Raw genomic sequence first — 23,669 nt, 5'->3', positions numbered from 1 at the left:
TGTCCATCTTGGGTGGCCCTGCACGGCATAGCTCATAGCTTCTCTGAGTTATTCAAGCCCCTTCGCCACGACAAGGCAGTGATCCATGAAGGGGAAGAATGAATATTGGGACTGCAGAATTGAAAAGAGGAGACCAATAACTAGGGAGAAAAGATAGGACAGCCATGGGTGGAGTCAGAGAGTTGAATAGGATGGAGGCATCCCTTCTTGTGATGAGCACACTTGCTTTCTTTTGCTCTACAGTCATATGTGATTGCAGGTTTATGAAGACTTGTGAACAGAGCTGGTGGTAGGGTGAGTGTGTTCACAGTGGGTAACAATTTTACTGTTGTACTATCTTCAGGTTCCGTAGCTGCAAGCAGATGTTTGCGTTCTTGTTTTTTCGTCTCACTGTAAATGCACCAATCTTCATAGGGCTGATTTGGTTACAAGACATCTGCTGTGTTTGGCTGCCTGTCCAAACAGTGTGACTGCATCCAGGTGACAGCAAGCATGCGGCCAAGCAGTTAGGTAAACTTACCTTCCTCCCTTTTCTCTTTTCCCTCTACCCCAACCCAGGGTAGAATCCATTTTCTTTACTGTATGGCAGCTAAGAACTTGTCCTGTTGGAAAAGCAGGATGTAAAATTGCAGACATAATGTAGATGGTTTTAGGAGCTAACTAGAATTTCTGTCTTTGGGTATATAATACAGATGTATTCTGCCCTTTCTTGAAGGAGCTCATTGCAGCACACAGAGCTTTCCAGCTCACAGGAGTATGTGCAGATTTGCCTGAGAGAGGTCACCAACTGAGCAGGCCAAATGGGATTTTTGTCTTTGTGGCTTTATATACTGCACCACGAGTTCTTTGTTAGTACTTGGAATGCAGCTGAATTTGAGGAAAATGCTATATTTGTGAAGCTTTTTGCTATATCCATATTCCAAGTCTGCTTCTTTATCTGAAATGAAGTGATTATATCCCCATGTCTTCTCCATTTTTCATTTTTGTTGCATAACTAGTAAAATTCAGGGATATGGAATAAAAATCTGGGTTTTAGGGGGGTAAGTATAAATACTAAAACGTAGGGCTGATAGTGGATTAAATTAGCTTTTGACTCATCCTACAAGTTTCAGTTTATATAAACATGTAATGTAATGCAAATAAATAAAAGTAATAGTTCTGAAGAAAAAAGGAATGCTTAATTCCTATTATGGCATCTGTATACATAGTCTTATACGTACTGTTTTCTGTGTGTGAGAAACAGAAAGACTTTCTGTAAGTTGCCACCAGTTGTCTACATCTCTTGTAAATATTTTTGTATATATCCTTGTCTAATCAAAGATTGTAAGACTTTTTAAAAAGTGGATATCAAACTGACTAAATGTTGCAGCTCTGATATAGATTTTAGCAGTAGCAAAGTTTGCTGTGATCAGAATCGTACTCTTATACACTTGTTTTCAGGATGCTTAGTTTTTTTTATTCCCTTCTCCTTGGAAAAAGAGAGAACATTTGGCTTCTCTGTTGCCTGGCAAAAACATCAGAATGCATAACAGAGAAGAGAACTTTCCTTAATAGGAAGGGATGGATGAGGGAAGAAAATTAGAAGTATCTCTGAGACCTTGATCTAAGGACACATCCAAACATTATTTATGATTCTATGATTTACTTGAGTGAAACTGAAGTGCTTAAAAATAAAAGTCTTGTTGTCTTTAAAATTGATCTCTCATTTAAAAGATTACTCTAATTCTATTTTTGTTCTCTCCCTTTTGAATTTAGTTGCTGTTGCTTTTGGGCTTATTCTTGTGTTCCTGAAAATTGGTAATTGGTGGTAATTATACCTGTTAGTCATGGTTTATCCCATAAGAGTTCTCTTAAGCATTTCACATTTCATGAAACAAGGATCAAACGATAGGTGACGCTGTCTCACTTCTTGAGCAAGCACATTCTGTGGAATTGCTTGCTCATAGCAGGTGCAGCACAAGCAATAAGAGGAAACTCTTAAGAAACTCAAGACGGTATTAGTGAGAAACCTTTAAAAACATTTACTGTGGTACCAAAAACATTCTGCAGCAGAACCTATCCTTCTTGAGAAGGGCAATTCCATGGAGATTGTAGCCTTTAGTTAGGGGTGGAAAAATAACCTAGATATTTCAGAAGCATGTGGGCAAATACGGAAAACATTTTATAGTTAAAACAGGAAATGAACAGTGGTAGATTTGCAATTGTAGCTGGATGTAGTTTGGTACTGTCTATTACATGGGTAGGCAAACTAAGTGCCAGGGGCCGAATCTGGCCCAGTCGCCTTCTAAATCTGGCCCACAGATGGTCCAGGAATCAGCGTGTTTTTACATGAGTAGAATGTGTCCTTTTATTTAAAATGCATCTCTGGGTTATTTGTGGGGCATAGGAATTCATTCATATATTTTTTCCTTCAAAATATAGTCTGACCCCCTACAAGGTCTGAGGGACAGTGGACTGGCCCCCTGCTGAAAAAGTTTGCTGACCCCTGGTCTGTTAACTAAGGCAGCAGCTCTCCAGAGTTTCAGGCCGAGCTGGAGATTCAACCTTCTGCATGCAAAACATGTGCACTACCATTGAAGACTCTTGTTTTAGTACTTTGTCCTCAAATCATAAACCTAATTTCAGAGAGTGTATTTTAGTCTAGGCTTTTAGGGGCTCAAAGTAAATAATTATTAAACATAACATAACACAACACTTGAAGTACGTTGACAGATCAACCTTTCATTCATGGAGTATTTTGCACTGCCATCTGGTGGCCAAATAAAAATAGATGTAAATTTATTGTTTTTTCCCTTTTAAAGAAGATGGTCATGATATTAAAGAGTAAGAGGCTTGGAACTATTGTAGTTTGTACAGAGAAACATAAATGGCTCATCATGCGAGGCTTTCAGAGTACCAAACAGGCATTATTACTGTCTGACTGGATGTTGAAGGGATGGGTGCAGAAAGCTTGTTCTGTTACAATGGGTAGAAATGTTAGCTGGGTGTCTGGCCACTTTTTCAAGTCACATGCTTGTATTTAAGAAGTGCTTGCCTCCAAATTTCTCCATGGCTTCTGCAGTTGCATTAATGCAGGTGAGGAAAGGCAACTGAGTGCTGCTTTTGCCTACTTTTTATCAAGGCCAGAGTGAGAAAGATGGCTTTATCCATTAGCTAAGGCTGCCTCAGGGCTTTTGTCAGTTCAAGTGAAGTCTTTGTCAAGTCTTTGTCATGCAGAATCTTGAATGAGATTGCACTTCTAAAGGATCAGGCCTACAATTGATGGGTGTTCAGCTCTGTTGCTGGACCCAGTATGCAGAGGGCCTTCTCCGTAGTGGCACCTGCCTTGTGGAATGCCCTCCCACCAGATGTCAAAGAGAAAAACAACTACCAAACTTTTAGAAGACATCCGAAGGCAGCCCTGTTTAGGGAGGCTTTTAATGTTTGACAGACTATTGTATTTTAATATTTTGTTGGAAGCTGCCCAGAGTGACTGGGGAAACCCAGCCAGATGGGTGGGATATAAACAATAAATTATTATTATTATTATTATTATTATTACTCGGGAGTTGCAGCCTCTACTGGATAAAATGAGACTTGTGGCCATTTTCTCTTGCAGTTGCCTTAGGCAGCAGACTGGGGACAAGTGGGAAGGGTGGCAGCCGAGCACTGGTGGAGGATCAGGGGTGCGGGGGGAGCGCACCGCCCTCGGCAGCACGATCCTGGTGAGTTGCCATCACGGCTGCCCCCCTGTGCTGGGCGGCATGCCATGCTCCCAGGACATGAGCCACGCCCCTGCAGGCGGCATGCCACACCCCCAGGATGCACACCAGCCACGCCCCCGCCTGCTCTCCGTCTCCCCCCGTCCCCCACCAGAGCTTGAAGCTCCACCACTGCAGCTGAGGAGCCTCAGCAACTACTGACCCCCTGAGACTTGCCTCCTCCTCCACTTCCCAGTGTGACTCTGAAGAGCCCCCAGAGGAGTGCACCGTTCACCATCACCTAGGAAGGGTGGAGCTGCCACTTTTTTCTGTCCTGGTTTTTCTCTCCTTCACCAGGTTGGTGCTTCCCCAGGCTGCCTCCAGTTGCCTCAGGTGGGATAGGGGGCACAATTTTCTATACGTATTGGCCGGCCCGGATCTCTCATAACCTCCAGACAAACACTGAAAAATCCTAGAATTCTCCTTTTAACCGTGTGTCTTTGAAACTTGGGTCCTGTAAAACTAGAAATCAAGAAATTTTAACTTGAAATTAGTGTATTCCCTGAGCCTTGTAACTGAATTCACTTTCTCACTGTGAAAAATGTAGTGATTATAGTCAAACCTAGTAAATCCACATCACTTTATGAATTTGGGGTGGACATTTCTAGATCTCGGCTTCCATTTCTTCTCCTAGCCTCCCACCCTGGGAGTTTTTCTCTTCTCTGCCTCTCATGCAGGGTCCTTCACCAGTCATCCATCATCTATCCTCATCAGCCCAGCTTAGAAGATTGGTAGTTCTTTGTTTTTACACTTTGTTCAGTTACAATTCAAAAGTGAACACTGGTGAGAGTTTGGTTTATTAGTTACACTAAAACTTTCGCATCCATCAGTTTTCCATACAAAAACCTTGCACGTTTGGTGCTCAGCCCTGCAAAATCGTGCCTTTCTACTCTGGCTCAGAGCGGCCAGGAGCCCAGCTGCCCATCCTGAGCACTTGCTGCACTGCTTGTCTGCTGCTCTGGATGGCCGAGCAAGGCTCACAGGCTCCTTTGACAAGCGCACAAGGAATTAGGGGGCGCGGTGCTGGCACAGCTCCTTGCCAAGGATGCCAGCGAGCCCACATGCTCCTCTGCTTGTGATGGTACAGTTTGGAGCGTATAGCTCAAGGATTTGCACACTTAAAAAAAATAGGAGGCTTTATTTTGGAAACAAAATTAGTATTAGAATACAAAGTATTACAGTGGTACCTCAGGTTACATACGCTTCAGGTTACACATGCTTCAGGTTACAGACTCTGCTAACCCAGAAATAGTACCTCGGGTTAAGAACTTTGCTTCAGGATGAGAACAGAAATCGTGCTCCGGCGGCGCGGCAGCATCAGGAGGCCCCATTAGCTAAAGTGGTGCTTCAGGTTAAGAACAGTTTCAGGTTAAGAATGGACCTCTGGAACGAATTAAGTACTTAACCCGAGGTACCACCGTACTATAGAGATTGCAGACGGGTTTGATAAAAAATTACAGAATGCTAAGAATAGAAAATTCTTAATGCTGTGTGCATGGACAAGCATTACTCTCCATGGATAAGGAAAGTGGGAAGAAATCTGCAGTAATTTATATTTCATTATATTTTAGGTTCTGATGTGGGCCATCAAGAGTGTCTTATTTCCCCTTCTTAAGTCTCAGCATGCAATTAAATATTCACCACTATTGTGCTGCTATTCTCTGTTTACTAGGCCACATGACATTGCATTTTCTTCTTAATTTGTGAATGGAAAATTTGCAGTATCCTTGGAGCACTAAATGGAGTTGCAGTTCCTGTTAAAAATGTATAATCAGCACAATGCTGGCCAATCTGACTACAGATAAGGAGCATTGCTTTATCAGCACAAAGATCCAGATTTTTATCAGGTGAAGCTTGGCTGAGATACTTATATTTCAGTACTGTTTATAAAGCCCTTTATAGCAGATGGCATACTGTAATCTGTAATTACAATCATCAGCATAATACATCTCCCAGCTTTCTGCATCTGAAATTGGGGGATAAGGTTAGAATTACAAAGAGGATTACTCACGTTCTGTCAAAGTGAAATTCAAGTCTTATGACATGGGAAATAAAAAATTGAATATAATTAAACATATTCCATTGGATAACATGGAATATCTTATAAAACACAATAAATGAATCAGCATGGCAAAGTAATGTCCAGAGCTAAAATCCCAAATTATCACACAGTGGATTTTTTTCAAGACAACTGATACAAATAGAAAATAATCGTTACAAAACAACATTTTATTTCATTTTATTATTGTAAGTTAAGAGTTCTTCAGAATCTGATGGCTGTTTTCCTGGAGCCAGTATAAGTAATTCACTTCGATCTCTGAGGTAAACAAATAATCTATTATAGTGTATTTTGTTGTGAGGTTTTAGCAACTAAACCTGAGAAAACTGGAAACAGTTGGATGACTTTACAAAAGCAGAATGTAGCCATATTTTGGAAGCTTTCCCCATTTTTTAAACAGTGTTTAAAAACTTTAATATGTTTCTGTCCTTTCCCTACACTTCTCTTGAAATGTGATGGTTGTGTCTGAAGATAAAAGTTCTGATAGACGCTGTTGAATTAAGGCAATTAATATAATCCAGAACTAGAGATTTAGAGGGCTGGGCAACAATCTGGCAGCTGAACGCTGACTCAGAAGACTAAGATCCTAAGATTTCCCCACCCCAAATATTTGGTCAGGGAACACTGGACTTGATAAATTTAATCATTGGCTCATTCAACTACATATCACCTTACCTGCCCCAAAATGCCCTCCTACTGTTTTGATAGGGCATACAGGTCAGCCTTTATGCAGTGAACATGGATTTAACTAAAATGGGAACATTCAGAAATTGGGTAACGTTTCAGTCTCTCAATACTCTGCTGCTGGATTCATTCACCATATTCCAATAAAGACAATAGAGGTGGCATGAAATTGCCGGCATAGAATTTATTAGCAAATTCCATTCCCCCACGTTAAGCTGGTGATACATCTGTCACTATTGTCCCTCTATAGGTGTTAAATTTGCAGAGCAGGAAACATAGTATTATATTTGATTGCTGATGTGCACGAGGTCAACTCTGTTTGGACTCTGCATAGTAATCTGACAGTACTACAGCTTACCTTGTACATTTCATAGACTTTTGGCTTTGCTCTTGACAGACTTGTTTTTTGTTTTGTTTTTTTTGGTGAAATAATGGACTGTCCTGGGGTTCAGCAGCGTGGCAGGAACAGCTGGGGTGACCTTCCCCCAAAGCCTCTTTTGCAAGAGCTGCAAGAGCAGTCAGGATCACCTTATATCTGCATACATGGAAGCAGAATCCCTGCCCTTGGACTTCAATAGTTGTGTTGCCTGGTTGTGAACTCAGTAGTGTTAGTTAATCTGGGGCTTGCCATAAGCAGGTTAACTCAAGCAAGGGTAGAGTCCCTTGAAGGGCAGGCTGAAGTAGAGGAATTGTTACTAACTCATATCCATTATTGGTGTTGGTAACTTCTAGCTTTTGTAGAAGGGTCTCAGAATGGAAGACAAACCTCCTTCCTGGAAGTTTGCATGGGATGGTGTGTGCTCAGGGTATATTATTCTTGGGACCATCAACTTGAGTGGTTTCTCAGTTTCATACAATTTGTTTGAATGCTACTAACATTTTATATGAATAAAATATTTTAAAATTATCTAGCAGGAAAATAATGTAAACTTTCTAGTGGAATGCATCAATGTCAACAGCGAAATGAGCATTGTTGGCAGAATGAATGTCTCCCCCCGCTCAGTATCTGCTCCAAACACTAACAGATTTGCAAAAGGTGTAGTTGACTACAGCAGGAAGAGAGGAAGCACAAGTCCACTTGCATTATGATGGATGTTGGCTTCTGCTTGAAATCTGTTTAATTTTTGTCATGGTCAAATCCAGGTAATCTTCCAAACCAGTCTGATGCCCTCTAGATGTTTAGGGTGAAGCCTCGTTGATCATTGTTCATGCTGGCTGGGAATGATTGGAATTGCAGTTCAAAGTTTCTGAAGGCCACTAGGTTGGGAAGACTGATACAAACTAAAGGCTATAAATTTAAAAAATTCAGTCAGAAAAAAGATAACTGTGCAACGTATGTGGATCCAAATGTATGAAAGACATTCAGCCAGTAGGTCCTCAAGTACCTATTCCTGTATTCTGAATGTGTGAATTTCAGTAGCTATAAAATGAAGGGTGATTAAGAGATGGAGCCCTGGCTTGAACACATTTTTGTACTGAGGTTCACCTAACTTTGTGCATTTGATGGCAGTTACCTTAAAAATAAAATAAAATGAATAAATGCAATGTTCTTACTTCAGTGCAGGTAGTAATTTAGTTTTATTTTATTTCTCCTTAGCTAAAATTCTTGTCTTCCTCTGTGATGGTGTGTATCACAAAATTCAGCTCAACTAGCCATCCCAACAATTGTAACTCCAGTTAGATGCTTTCTGACTGAAACGGTGGTAAGTGTGTATATATGAAATAATTTATGCCTGAGTACATTGATTTCAGTTGGTCTACTCTGAATGTAACTTGGTCAGATGCCATCCTCTATGTATCTGAATGTGTATATGTCTGTAGCATGAATTTAATAAAAAATGCAATTACATGGGACAAGGAGCATTTTGCAGATTTGTTGCTTATATATTGTTGCTTAATGCAATAGCTTCATTTTGATTTTTTTTTATGGCTTCCTCTTAGCAATATTTACCAACGAAGTGTACTTGCAGGAAGGAAATTGCTATAAATTTGCCCTCACTGGCTAATACAAGAATTCATCATTTGTTGACAAATTCAAAGTATGAGCAAACAGTTCATTCCTTCTGCTTTCTGACTTTTCATACACTTTTAAAAGATGATTCAAGTGTGATGCCAGCATGCCTGAATCTAACCTCAGTACAGATAGTCTAAACTTTAAGTAAGGTAAAAAAAACCCTCTCTGTGTGTGTTGGGCAGGGGGGAGTAGAATAGTACTCCTGAGGTCATGTATTTCCTTAATCGTCTATGAGTGAACTACCTTGAATAGACCAATTGTGGATATTGGAGAGAATTCATAGTGGCAAATAAGGCGAGCAAGGCTAGTTTTGTAAAGAGGCTTTACATGAAAACATTTAAAAAAGCTATTTGTGTAAAAATGGTGCTTAATAAGCTCATTTCCACATACTGGTCAGACTGCCATAGATCTTGCTGCAGTTCTGCTTATCTCTTAAGGAGCTGGAAATGTTTAGGAAAAATTCTTCAAAGAAATCTCCTTCAGTGTTGCTGTTTTGTTGAAATAATTTGTTATAATGTAGTGTTGTACACTGTTTTGCCAATACCTTTGAAAATCAAGATGGTATAGAAATAAAAGCTGCACACGTGTTTCCTTTACTTCCACATAAATGACATCTTTGAATAAAGAACTGTTGCAGAAAACAAATTTCTGCTTTCTTTATATATAAAGCTTTGTGACTTAAATTCGTCACTAGCATTATTCCGCTTGAGGCAAATAATCTAAGCTTTTTAAAAAAGCTGTTTCTACTCAGTCATGTCACAAACTGAACTGATCCAGACTATGTGGTGTTGGAAACTGGTAACTGGCAGACTTTTCACAGTGATAACTGCTATCGGTGAGTGCAGATGCATACTCCTCCCTTTGCAAGATAAAATGAAAACTTCCAGCTAATTGGATAGAAATAAGCCTGTGTGTGTATGCACATGGCATGTTTATGAATCATTAAAGCAATAATTTTGCTAAATTTATTAGTTTATTAATTACCAGTTTAGGGGTATATCTAATGACTGAGTTGTTTCAGTCAGTGAAACGTATGGCTTTAAAACTTTCCAGTTAGGAGCTGGTTTGCTGGTGTTTGAGCACCACCCAGTTGTGGGATGACATCATTATGCAAAGTAGTACACAGGCTGCTTTTAGCGTCTCTTCAAGGAAGTTTGCACAAGCACCTGGACTTGCACTTCGTGCAGCTAAACTGGAGACTTTAATCAATGTTCTGGGAATGGTAAAACTCAAGCATGGATTTCTTTAAAAAAATGGTGCCTTCTGTCATGTCAGGAGATGTTGTTTTGGATGTTGGAAGTACTATTTGTGAAAGTTCTCCAAAGCTGCTGAAAATGACACGTACCAACCTGCTTTCCTTAGGGCAGACTATAGAAGGTGACACTCATCTTTTGCATCCTAATTACAGTATGTATCTCTGTACGTTTTTGAAATTCAAGGCATGTGTAATTTATTTTAAAAGTGTTTTTATTGGTCAACTTAGATTTTCCATGTTGGGCCATGATATTTTAAAATGTTGCAAATAGTTTTCTGACATCGTAAGGTTTCTGTATTGTTTACTGTAGAAAGATCACTTTGTCCAATTTGAGTAGAAGTGAGATCCATTAAAATGTAGATCTGCACATTTTGCTGGACTGTTGTAAATATAGTAAAAAGAAATGTTGCATGACTAATGCGAAAGATGTAATCTTGCCATGTTGGATGCAACTCATGATCCTATTGCTTTATTGGGTATTTTTGTGCTTGAGTTCCAGCTTCATGTCTTGCCTGATCATGGTAATCGTGTTCAGCTTGAAATCTCCTATTCTATTTTGTCTCTCCCCCCCCACCCTTTTTCTTGGTATGAAGCCTCATTTGAGGATGACAGCTTATGACTTTGACCCTTAAATGTGGAATTAGTTGATGGTTTGGTTACATTGTTCCTTATAGCATGAGATTTCTGTGTGAAATCCAGTGAATGTTTTTTTTTTTTTTTCTGTATTTGAGCTCATTTGGTATGGCTTGAAAAATGGCAGAAAATAAAAAAAAATAGTGTCCAACATAAGGACCAGTAAAATCCCAGTTACACATTTTTAAGTCCATTCTTTGTTTCCTTTTTATATTATAGCTAATACGGCTTGAATAATTCCTTATTTTAGTCTCAACTGATTCTGGTAATCCAGTTTGTAGTTTTGGTTTTCTCTCCAGATGAATTTATAGCAAGTAATTTTGTTCATCAGTGTAATATTCCACATTTATGGTTTCCATACTTCTAATATTTGGTTCTAAGATTTTCTCCATTCTTTTGCCAAAATAATCCATCCTATTATAAATATATGGGTGACCAAACCCCTGTGCTTTCTCTTCTTTTTTCTGTGAAAACATCTCAAGAATGCATTTCTTGTCTAAATGAATTTAATTTACAGTACTATTGAACGCGGGTGGCACTGTGGGTTAAAGCCTCAGTGCCTAGGGCTTGCCGATCGAAAGGTCGGAGGTTCGAATCCCCGCGGCGGGGTGCGCTCCCGCTGTTCGGTCCCAGCGCCTGCCAACCTAGCAGTTCGAAAGCACCCTTAAGTGCAAGTAGATAAATAGGTACCGCTTTATAGCGGGAAGGTAAACGGCGTTTCCGTGTGCGGCTCTGGCTCACCAGAGCAGCGATGTCACGCTGGCCACGTGACTCGGAAGTGTCTTCGGACAGCGCTGGCCCTTGGCCTCTTTGAGTGAGATGGGCGCACAACCCTAGAGTCTGTCAAGACTGGCCCGTACGGGCAGGGGTACCTTTACCTTTTTTTTTACTATTGAAATGGCAAACATTCTTAACAATATGGAAGGGAGGTATCTAGTACTTACTGCAGCACAGGTGTGTGTTAGGAGCCTCATGATAAAGAAATTCCAGTCTTCCACATTAACCATGATCTTTCTAGGCAGTTGAAATAAACATACATTAACTGACACTTTCCTCAACAATCTTCTGTTGTTGAGCTCTCATGTAATCTAATACTTGCCTCTGTATCATGAAACCCGAGGACATTATCACTTCCTCCCAAGGTTCCCAGTACTTCCACTTTGTCAATCAGTTCCTCCCTGTTTGTGAGGACCAGGTCCAAGATAGATGACCTCCTTGTTGCTTCTTCCATCTTTGGAGAAATGAAATTGCCAGTGAGGCAATGGAGGAATTTGTTGGACCTTACATTCTTAGCAAAGTTTGAGTTCCAACAGATATTGGAGTAGTTGAGATCTCTCATGGCTACTATATCTCCTTTTTGAGTGTTTGGCAATTTACTGTAGAAAGGCATCATTCAAGTCCTCAGTCTGGCTTGGAAGTCTATAGCAGACACCCACAGTAAGGTCACTGTTGTTTTCTCTCCGACAGTATTTCCCTATATACTCTCAGCTTGCCCTCCATGCTCCAGGCCATAGAATAACTGCATTGTATAGTTGGAAGGGACCCCAAGGGTCATCTAGTCCAACCACTGCAGTGCAGGTCATGGATCTTTTCACAGGTACACACACCCTTTACATATAATGCTGCTAGACCATTACTGTTTGGTCTATTCCTTTTGAACAGATTATACCTCTTAATTTCTACATTCCAGTCACAAGTCGTAGTGTAGGTTTTTTTGCCCATTAGCAAGTTTCTGTAGCACCACTTCAGTTTCCTGAGCATCAATGAAGCCATTATCCCAAGTACCAGGTGGTCCCCTGTCATCTGTAATATTGCCTCCCCTTCCCCCTCAGGATTTAGTTTAAAGCTCTCCTAATCAGGTTCATGAGACTCTTAGCAAACACATTCTTGCCAACCACTGTGATGTGCGACCTGTCTCTTGCCAGAAGTCCTTCCTCAAGGAAGCAGAGAGAATGGTCCAAGAAAGAAAAGGTATGATTAGAACTAGGGATTTTTGATTGGTAGCTCAGTCACTACACTTTCGGAGCTTTGTGAAGTCAACATGTTTTGTATTTTAAGTAGAACGGCCTAGACAGAAATTATGCATCACTTTAACTGTGAAAAAGAGGTGTGTATCAGTTCTTGAGTAAATGCTGTATTTGGAGGGAAGTTTATTTTGGTGTGGACAGGTAACTCTAATGCATTATTAATTTTATCATACTATCTTCTCGAATTCAAAAAGCTTAAGCTATGCTTGTGAACATGGTGTTGTCTAGCCATTGTGATTTTTTAAAATTTGTTGTTACTAAATGCAGACATATTTGTGCTTTGATTCAATTTACCATCTTCTACTTGCTGAAATTCAAGCAAACTGCCTCTAATTCGATTTAAGGAACTGGGGTGGGTGTGTAAGTTTTAGAGTCACAGCCAGCACTCCACATAAAAATAATTTAGTGTGAGGTTCACTGGCAGCTTAGTTTTCAGCTTAGTTTTCTTGTTAAACATAGTTAAAATTGAAAGTACTGATAATCAGTTAGATTGAAGTGATGCTACTGTAACACAGTGAGACTGCAGGTGGCAATCTGCAGCAGTTGAAATGAAAGAGGTCTTTTAACATTTATGTTGGATGTACTCTAGCTTGGTTGAGCAATTGAGATAACAGGCATAAAGTACTCTAATCCTGCAGTTGAAGATTAATTCTCTATTTGGTCTGTTTAAATGCCGCCAACTGGCTATGTCATTAGAAATTTCTCCAAATCGTTTCCATTACTACTATTGCAGAACTGTGTGAGGTAGGCATTTATGAAATGCAGATTATAGTATCCTACAATCATGCTTTTTACAATAGTAGACAGCAGCTGAATCCTCTTTAAATTATCTGCTTATTTCTATTTTTGTATCCTGATAATGGAATGAAGTGCTCTTCTAGCACACGCAGAGAACTGCTGAATTACCAGTGGAATGTTAATAGAAGATGGGGGTCTGACACAGGTAATGATTAAATGTGAAATATAACCCAACTTAAAAGGCTTGTTAATAGGAGATAGCTGTACGTGTTACGATATTTGTAGTAAAGTTATGTAAACTTGAATAAGCACAGTATTAGACTGCTTGTTCTGTGTACAAGTAGCTTACTGATAAGCAATGGGAAGTTGCTGCTGATGGTCTTATGAAAGCTGAATTTAGGTTTATAACTTGCACTTACTGACATAGGTATTGGTGAAAACCTGATCTTTTGCAAAAACTTGTAATAATAATAAGAAAACGGAATTTTATTCCTATTTGTTTCATAAAGGGAGATAGATACCTGTGCAACTTCAACCAATTATTGTTCTGTTGTATAAATGAAAAAAAGAATAATTTGTACCTAAGGATTATATAGAATTGATAATAGTGATGTGGTCTTAAAATAGATAACAGGGTAGTGCTTAATTAGAAAGGAATATTGGACTGAAAACATATGCTAAAAGGATTTGTTCACCTATTAGATTGATGTCATTGGTAACTGTCTTCAAAATTCAGACTACTTGTGCAAAAAAACTTAAGGCCATCTGTAAAAATAATAATGAAGGGAAGGTGCCTTGGGAAGAACTAAGCATGATGTGTTACCTATTTTTGTAGATTCATTTTTAGTTACAAACAGCATCTACAAACATTGGGTCTCCGTTCTTGATCTCCTTGTACTCTTTGAAAATATCAGTCAATATATTAGTTTTGGTCATAAGTTGTTACAACTGTAGCATTATAAACAAAGTACAAAGGAAAAAGATTAACTTCAAGACAGTTAACAGTGTAGTCTCCCACCTCTGGCTGTTGCAAAGGTACATAAACTTATTCCTAATCTTTCCAGCTACCGTTATGGGCAGTGCTGCCCGATAGGTAACAAATTTAGTCAGATTGGCAAGGGTGCGGCTAGCAACCTGAGTCTGTAAGTCCTGATTGCTTTTTGTTGGTGTCTCACAGTAAGTCTCTTGAGGAACACTGCAAACAGTAATGTAAAGTATATTGTGCAATTCCCTCAATTGTACTTTGGCAATGTGCATTTTATTGACAACCCACTCTATCTGCCATCCATGATACCTGAAATGGGATGTATAAGCTTTTGAAAGTATATTTCCTGAGAACAGTCCACCTTCATAAAGTGGCACCACTCCCGTCAGTAATGTACTCAGAATTGTTTCTATACCTACTAGGAAATGCTAAAAAAATATATCTTAAATCTTATGTCCACTGTGGCTCAAACTTTGTTGTGCTCAGATCTCTATTAATTATAATCTGATAGTAGCAGCTCCTGTTACCTTGCCATGGACTTTTTCATGGCTTATGCAACTTGCACATATATGGAAATACTTGAGCACTCTGGATTTTACTGAAGGAAGTCCAGCCTCTGAACTATGAGGCAAACAAACAGGGTGTTTTAAATGGAGCTGGACAAATTTTAAAGCTAGTATGTGGTGGAGTTGTAGGGCCTCAGCAACATGCACCAACCAGGCAATGAGTTTAACCATAAAAACTGTATGGGCTAGCAAATAACCTCCAGATAACTACAAGCGATCCCATACAAGTTGTAGGATGACTGGAAGAGTTGTGCCCTTTTAAAACGAACCATCTAGTGCACATACTGTATAAATAAATGGTAGTTGTAGCTACCGGTAAGTCTAAGGCTGATATAGCCAAACTGATAGCTATCTGAATTTATGTTTTTGGCAGGCACACTAAAGCAATGTAGAGGTGTAGAAATATTAACTGATTCCTCCAGAGATTCTGTATTTATTTATTGTTATTTCATAATTTATAATTTATCTTTTACATGTGTGTCAAGGCAGTTTACAAATATATCACAAAAAGAGCCAGAAACAACCCACACCAATAGGCGAGGCTATAATTCAGTATGTTGTTCTAGTTCCTAGAGTGTCTTATCAATTGGTCACTCTAAGCCAAGAACCAATTAACAGACTGATTTTGCTCCTTTGGAGATAATGCATTCCTCTGCCCCACCCCCACAATTAGTCATATATCCCCTGCTTAAGCAGTAGGACTATTCCCCTGTAACAGATCCATTTCTCACATCCATTATAATATTGAGAAATAGGTGTTGTAGCACTAAATATAAAAATGGCCGTCTTAATTTAGGAAAAGACCTTAGTAGGCTTGAGAAGAACGCTGTTGAGTCTGAAATGACAGTATATAGTGGCCATTCAAAGTGTTAATCTTTATGTAAGTGAACATAATGACAACCTGGAACTTGAGAGGAAGGACTCCACTCACATGGTTGCATATATTACTGTTTGCAGAGAGCCATAAAGAAATCTTCATTTAGGCTAAACTAAATTACAAAAGCTTGGGTGTTCCTGCTGGAAGCTCACAAGCAGGGCAGAAGGCAATGGTTATCTTCCTGAAGTATCTGATAATCAGAAGTATATTGCCTCTAAACAGTGAGATTCTATTCAGGGACTGTTCCTGAAAGCTGTAAAGAGATACACTCAAGTCTGAATGCATCTCATTAAATGTGTCTTGCAAATAGGTGGGGAACTGGTTATAGCTGGTGGGTCAGATCCTGACCTCCCCTACTTTTGGCAGATGGCCACAGCCACTCACTTGTAGGGCTGGGCAATATCAGCTTTTTAACATCACGATGTATCGCCAGCGAAACATTGCAGTTTGGCGGTATACAGCGATATTGAAAAAACATCTGCATTGGCCTCTGCCCATAAGGTGCCCCAGCTCTGACCGTGGAAGCTGAGGTGCTTTCACCCAGGTGCTTGTGGGCTGGGACAACACTGTTTGTTTACTCAGCTCAGCTGGGGATCGGAAAGGTTCTCCCTCCCCAACTGAGCCAGCCCCGGAGCGCCCATACTGCCACATGCTTGCAGGAGCCATTGCCGGGCTGAAGGCTCTTATTGTTATTGTTATTTTTTATTTTATACCCACCCATCTCGCTAGGTTGCCCCAGCCACTCTGGGCAGCTTCCAACACACACAAAAATAATAATAAAACATCGAACATTAATATTAACAATCAGATCCTATATAAAAATCACAACAACTTTAAAATAAACAAGTTATACCAAATAAAGCAATATGCAGTAATGCATTAGAATCCAATAGTAAACATTCAAACTAAACATCAGCAGGTAATAATTAAACAGTTAACTGTTCGGCTGATGCAAGGCTGGCACACTTCCTTAGCTGAGCAGTTTAAAGAACAAGCTGTATCATGCCTTGCCAATACAGCTTGTTTCTCCCTCTGTGCCGTATGATGGCAGACCGCGATGTCAGCTTCTTTCAGGAGTATATCGCTGCTGAAAGTGCTACTGCTCCTGAGTCCCTCTGCTTGCAGCACCCGCTGGAGGAAGGAACTCTTGACTCCCTCCAGCAGACGCTGCTAACAGAGGAACTCAGGAGCAGTGGTGGTTTCACCAGCATTGCAGTCTGCTCTTCATACTGGTCCTGGGTGATATATCGCCCAGGCCTACCCACTTGTCAGTCATCTAATATCACCATGCCATCAGTTGAAGCAGTTTCCTTTGGCCATGTGGTTTGAGATCAGACAGTGTGGGCAAAGCCTCTGGGATTTGCAGGTGCTGCCTGCAAGCCTTGCAGGGAGCTGTGTCTTTACCTACTCTGCTCTTGATGTCACATATATGAGATCATATGTGGGGCTAGTGGATATGGCTTGGAGAAAACTTGCAGGCCAAATTAGGTTCATGGACCGAAGGTTTGCCATCACTGCTTTAAGATGTTGGCCGTCACCTTTTCTGTGACTGTGAGTTCCACAACTTTGGTATTGTATGGAAAGTTGTTGCCTCTTCTTAGCCATATAATGGAACCTACTTCTGCTCCATTCTCTGGAGGAAGAAGCAAGGTAGGGATTAATTGATAATTTATTAAACAAATAATTTGTCATCTAGACATTGCCTACCTCATGTGGTTGTGATTTTTCAAATATCTGTGCTTTGGTTATAAGGATTTTATTTTGAAGCCTATAATTATTTTTGTTCAATGTAATATTGAGTGCCTCATGGCTGTATTTTAAGTTACTTTGGGGGGGGGGGAGATATTGTATTCTGAGTTCTCAAAAAAGAAGCCAAATGAAATCTATGATTACGTTTTAACCTTCTTTCAGAATTGCTTTTGTCTGTTTTTGTGGGGACAAAGTAACAATAAATGTTGATACTGTGTGGAGGTGAACTAAATACAGTATCTGCTTCTTCTGTGACTTCTTTCTCTCCTAAGTGGGCACTGTTTAGGAAATGAGATATGAAATATTGCATTAAGTACTTTTAGAAAGCTCATAGCACGGTTACAGTGCCCCTCCCATTCCATTAGCTGTCATAATATCCAATAGATTAAGCAGGAAGTTGTATTCTGCATTTTCAGGGGCATGTTGAGAAGTCTCTGCTTGTGTTCAGACTGTTTGGAATAGAAAGAATGCATTACTATATTTTTATTTGGGGGGAAGCAGTCCTGATGTTGGTGTCTAATAGAGTACAATCTAATAGAACATAATACTTCATTTTCAATTTGCAAGTAGGCAAAGTTCTTTTTCCCACTATCCTTTTTATTATTAGAGTTCCTGCAATAAATTGTACCTAAAGTTCCAAACTCTCACTGGCCTGTGTTTACTAACAACAAGGTGACTAACTAACAGCTAATATCTGAATAGCTTTCTTCTATTTTTGTTTCTGGTGTGTGGGATTGATTTGTGTCAGCACTGAGAAATATGAGGATCCTGAAGGGCATCCTGTCTTAACAAGCGTGTAAGCTTTTTTTTTTTTTCCATACTGGAGAGTTCATCTGCATTCAGCAGCATTTCTACTATAGTTGTGCGTCACTCGGAGACTGCATGGTAATGAAGCGCTGATGCTGTGGGCCAAAACTCTGTTGCCTGCAAGCAAAAAAGGATGACTGTTAGGAAAGCCATACCACCAAAACTGTAGCTGCCGGTGCTGCTGCAGCAGCTCTCTGAGACATGATGTTGAGCCTCCAGGATTCTGTGCTTTTTGAAATTAACATTAAATCCCTGCTGAAGTCATGGAGCAGCAGCTGTAAGTATATTATCTTGACTGAGACAAGCTACATCATGGGTGTTCCTCCTTGCATGCTAATTCTTGAATGTTAAGCTGCTGAAAGACAGAGTATTTTGTGTAAGACAAATGGGAGAGATAGATAAGTACAGGCAACTAGAATATCTGCTTCCTAGTTCCCATGCAAAAACCCTCCAAAACGTTATCTTTAATTTCTAACTCTGTGTGTGCATGGGAGATGGGGGTGGGTAGGCTTTTTGCTTTCATTTGGAATGGTTCTTTGCAAAAATAGAGGTGACAGTTTCTAGATCTTAGGCTCTGCAGCAGATCTGCTCAGTACTATTCCATAGTTCCCTTCAGCACAAAATGCTTTTGAAGCAAAATCAGAGGCCTGCAGACCATAAATAAGTTCCACATTAACATACTTACAAGTGAACTGTTTAGTCAATGTAATTTATCCATAATAAGCAAAGAAAATTTCATTGTTAAACATTCTATAGATGAATCTCAGCTTTTTGCTGTGCGTTTAGACAAACTAATTCAAGTGAGCAAAAGTAGGTTTCTAGCTAAAAAGCCTGAAACTCTAATCCTTAACTTGGTGATTCCCAAATTATAGGATGGGCCCCTACTTGGGTGTATGGTCACTCAAAGGTTCCTGGGATGTCTGTCATCCTGAAGCAGATGGAGCCTACCATTCCCTTTAGCAGGAATTGAATGCCCCCTGACAGCATAAATGCTGTCACGAAACAAATTGTCCAAACATAATTTTGGAGTGGAAGAGGGATCAAGAAAAAACTGCTGCTTTGCTGTTTTTGCTGCAGATTTTTTTGTAAATGGTTTTAGGAGTCTGTCAGAGAAATCCTCTTCTGGTGACAAAGTTGGAAATTAGTCCCTCATTCACAGATCCTCTTGCACAACAACATACTATTTGTACATGACTGCATGCAAGGATCTCTCATGTTTGAAAGAGGTGGTTGGCCCTTTTAAATATGAGTAGGTGAGAGTAGAAATTAGCAACGTGGGAAGTCAGGACAAAGTTCAGAAAGTTTTAGAATCTCTGAATCAGTTTATCTCTTTTGGGTGATAGTTTAGTTCACAGAACATGGGTCTGACACTTCTGTATTGTTATCTGTGATGTATATATTGGCAATTTTCAAATAACCATTGCATGGCAACATGAAATAACCTTAGAAAGAAGAGCTTTTTCAAAACTTGGAGGTAAGCTTTCCTTTTCTAGAATCAATTATAATTTGTTTCAAATAATTTTCCTTTTGTTTATTTTATATAATATTCCTTTTATTTAACTTACTCCAGCAGTACATTGCGTAGAATGATATTCAGTTTGAATATATTCAAATACCGATTTTTGTATTGCTCATTGAGCCTTGTAGGTTATATAGCATTAAACATTCAACAGGTCGCTTAGTAGATTAGTTTTAACCATTCACATGTGCCAGGCTATGTTAGAATTGCAGATCATGGATACAGAGCAAGTTGAAAACAGTAAAAAAGTGATTCATGGTTATAGTAGAAGCTAGTAACATTTTAAATATCTGCTTTCAGTTTGTATATGAACAAACAAAGCTCAAATGTATTCATTTTAACAACCCAAAGGAGATTTGAAACAATTGAAAGATGTTCCTGATTTATATATATTTTGTCTTGAGGTGTGTTAAACATATATTTGAAAGTTTTGCTATTTTCTTTAAGGTATGCTTTGGGTTGCAAATTGATATGTATGCTGAGGCTGCTTACGGTTCTTTAAATAGTCCATATTATATATGTCCCCTCATAAGTATATACCAAAGGCAAGTTATTTACTGATTGTACTGCTGCCTATAAATTTAGGTCTCTTGTCATCACTTATGGGTTATCCTGGATGGATCTTTTTTCTGGTCCAATAGAACTGTTCTTAAGATATAAAACAGTATTCTGTATCACTGGGATTTCAGGTCTTAATAGTTTCTTTCCTCTATGAGCGGTGGAGAAAGAAATATTACATAGTAGTGGTTCTTGCTGTGAGATAGGTCACCTTAGGGAGATGTGGATAATTTCTGGAATGGATGCAATTTATTTCCTACAACTTCCTCTCAGTATGCCTTGATGAGGTTTGGAACAAAGTGCTAACCTTTGCAATCTACTGTAATATTGGAAGATTCTGTGCATTATCCTTCCTGTTGGTTATCAGAATTAAGGAAGACTATTCCACTTTTTCTGGTTTTGCTTTATTCTACTTTCCTTGACATCTCTCCTTCCAGTGACCTTGAAATATATTATGGGTCTGTATGGTTCCATTTGTTCAGTCTTTTTTACTTTGGTTTATCTGAGATTCAAAATATCAACAATTTGGTTTCATTAAGTTCAGGAAGATTTCTTCAAGACTGGGATTGGCTCATCCTGAATACTTTGCATTATTGTGCTTATTTAGGCTATAATTTTCTAAACCAGGTTATTCGTTTGCTCTATTCTGTACATTACACTATAATTGCAAAGTACTTATTTTACTTATTTGAAAACTATATGTAATGTAATCCTGTTGGTGGTAATGTAGCTCCCTGAAATTCCTATAATGGTTGCTCAGTAGTGAGTGCTTTTTTAAATACAAATGTTCCTTTTAAATGGGGTACAGTGTGGCATTTTCTATTGTATAATTTACACAGAATGACAATAGGATATAATTAGTGCTATAGCTACATTTTGAGAGACTGTCTCCAGCTACTTCAGTCAATGAGATTTCTTGTTACAAAAGGAAATCCCAATGTACTTTTGGATTTTTATGATATCCCTTCTGTGAGTATGTATGCTTGAATGTATACACTCAAACCACTGCTTCATCTCACTGTTGTTGTTTTTAAAGGCTTGCTTAGCTGGCAGAATGGTGTTGCAATGCTGGCTAGGGTTTGATTGTAGCTGCACTTTTTTTCTTTCACTAACAACAATGAAGTGACATTCATACGGCCTAGATTCAGGATGCTGTGTCTCTGCCAACAGTTTGAAGCATTCTTTTTACATTGAGTCAGGAACATTCTGTTAAACCAGCTGTGTAGTGAGAATATTTAGCAGATAAGCTATCCCCTTATTTCATTCATAACCTTAGCAAAGGATGGTATTTTACTAGTTTGTTTTCACTAGTGTACTAGCAAATGTCACATTTAACTTTTACAAATGGGCAACTTTGATAGATTCTACTTAGCCTTTTGCTATGTATATTTCAATCTTTAATGTAGTTTATTATTTTTCTCTCCCTCCCCCTTATATTCAGTAGCACTTCTAAAACATGAAGTCCTTAAAAACTATTCTCATCAAATCTGTGAAGTAACCTAGACTGTGGGAGTGTGACCTCTCCAACGGTATTTACTCAGTTTTATAACTGAGCAAGTACAGTAGTTTAAATGTGCTTCATAATAATAATAATAATGATGATGATGATGATGATGATGATAATAATAATAATAATAATAATAATAATAATAATAATTTTATTATTTATACCCCACCCATCTGGCTGAGTTTCTCCAGCCACTCTGGATGGCTTTCAGTTCATATAAAAACATCAGACATTAAAAACTACCCGATACAGGGCTGCCATCAAATGTTTTCTAAAAGTTATGTAGTTCATCTCCTTGACATCTGATGTGAGGGCATTCCACAGGGAGGGTGCCACTGCCATGAAGGCCCTCTGCCTGTTCCCTATAACTTCACTTCTCGTAGTGAATGAACTGCCAGAAGACCCTCTGAGGAGGACCTCAGTGTTTGGGCTGAATGATGGGGGTGAAGATGCTCCTTCAGGTATACTGTGCCGAGGCCATTTAGGGCTTTAAAAGTCGGCACCAACACTAGTTAGCAGGGATGTGTGGATAAGCATGACAGAAAGTATGAAGTATGATATTTCATACCAGTACTTTCTGCCATCTTCATTGGCTCCCAGGCTTTCCAGGCCAAATTCAAAGTGCTGCTTTTGACCTTTAAAACCCTTCAGTTTAGGACCAGGTATCTGAAGGATTACCCGTTCTAGTTCAAAAGCCAGTGTGGGAGGAAAAACATCATATGGTAAAAGAAAAAAGAGGCTATATCTGTTGTGGAATTATTTATATAATTCCAGAGAAGGAAGTTTTTTATCAGGTGATACCAATTTCAGCCATGTACCTTATGATGTAATTAATGGTTCCTGTTACCCCTTTTTGGTGCTGTCTGAAAGGGGGCTCACCCCAAGTGTAGTTGGCCTTAGCGTTAGTCATTCACAATAATATAATTATGATAAAATGCCAGTTATAGATGCAAATTACTTGACTGTAGTTCTTCCTAAGTTGTGTTCAGTAGTATTATTTATACCTATCTCCTACTCAATATGCTTCCTCACCTTAGGCCACTGTTCTTGTAACGTGCGCTTGATGTGAACTTGATAACTCAATTATTTTGAGCATTTTTACTCATAAGACAAATAAGTCAATTATATTGGAGAGCTGGTGCAACGGGTACTGCTGCTAGTAAATCTGTTGATATAAATATTGATATAAAGAACATCACAGTGAGTGATATCTAACATTTGTCGTACTTGGTGTATGGGTCTACTCTGAATATGGCTAATGTTTGATCCTACCTAAGGTTTTGGGACTTGCAGCTTTAATGTGTGTTTGAGACATTAGTCTTTAATGTTTCCAGACAAACAATGAATAACTGTGAATAAAAAGGTACTCTGCTTTTCTGTGTATAACATGGCTTTATTATACTATGTGAGTAACATAGAATGCAGAGATGCAAAACTACCAGTTGAGGCTGTCCAACAGTTGGAATGTTCATGGTCATTCTCTGCTTATCATTCCAACTCAACGGAGTTGTGTCAGAGGTTACACTGCCAAAAGTGCAATGGCCTGTAGGTCCCTGTCATTTGCCTGTCATTCTCTCTGGACTCATCTACGTTCGTAGAGAAAAAGAGCTTTATATGCGTTATAATTCTGTGACACCAGATGACGTTGTGATTTCCCTTTATAAAGTTTACGTGTTTAACTCAAAAACGTTTTCGATGTGTCTAGATCCGGCCTCTGTCTTAGCTTTCCACAACTGTATACCTTCTGATTTGCTCTGTAAATAGAAGAAACAGCTCTACTTTTAAATTCGTGTTGTGCATCACCAAAGGTCCTATTCCATGCAAATGTCTGATTTAACCTGCCTCTTTCTAAGCAGACTTTACAATTTCATGCTGCAGTTTGAAACAAAACGTAGCTGTGCACATCACTATGTAAAATATCTGCACATACTCCTTAGGTGTGACCTTGGTA

General features: G+C 39.1%; 2 protein-coding genes across 16 annotated transcripts in view; both read left to right on the top strand.

The window, feature by feature from the left end:
* The window catches only part of LOC310685618 (uncharacterized protein), an 850,221-nt gene that overhangs the window by 262,163 nt on the left and 564,389 nt on the right, over positions 1-23,669 (top strand). The gene's annotated exons all lie outside the window — the stretch shown is intronic.
* FRYL (FRY like transcription coactivator) overlaps positions 1-23,669 on the top strand; it is a 144,310-nt gene that overhangs the window by 20,478 nt on the left and 100,163 nt on the right. For 2 of the 14 annotated variants that reach the window (XM_083457760.1, XM_083457762.1), the window contains exon 2: positions 8,081-8,186. The exons of 2 other annotated variants lie outside the window; for them this stretch is intronic. Coding sequence is in view for 7 of the 12 variants with exons in the window: in XM_083457768.1 (XP_083313894.1) it covers positions 9,733-9,904 (172 nt within the window). In the remaining 5 variants the exon portion in view is untranslated. Of the gene's footprint in view, positions 1-8,080; positions 8,187-9,627; positions 9,905-18,394; positions 18,412-23,669 lie in introns of those variants that run through there. 10 more of the 14 variants (XM_083457764.1, XM_083457759.1, XM_083457771.1 and 7 more) reach the window with 8 other exon arrangements.

Source organism: Podarcis tiliguerta (genome assembly GCF_965153285.1).
Source record: "Podarcis tiliguerta genome assembly, chromosome: 9".
In the NCBI taxonomy this organism is placed as follows: Eukaryota; Metazoa; Chordata; class Lepidosauria; order Squamata; family Lacertidae; genus Podarcis; species Podarcis tiliguerta.
The sequence above is the reverse complement of the archived record's forward strand: the minus strand, read 5'-3'. Positions and strand labels throughout refer to the sequence as shown.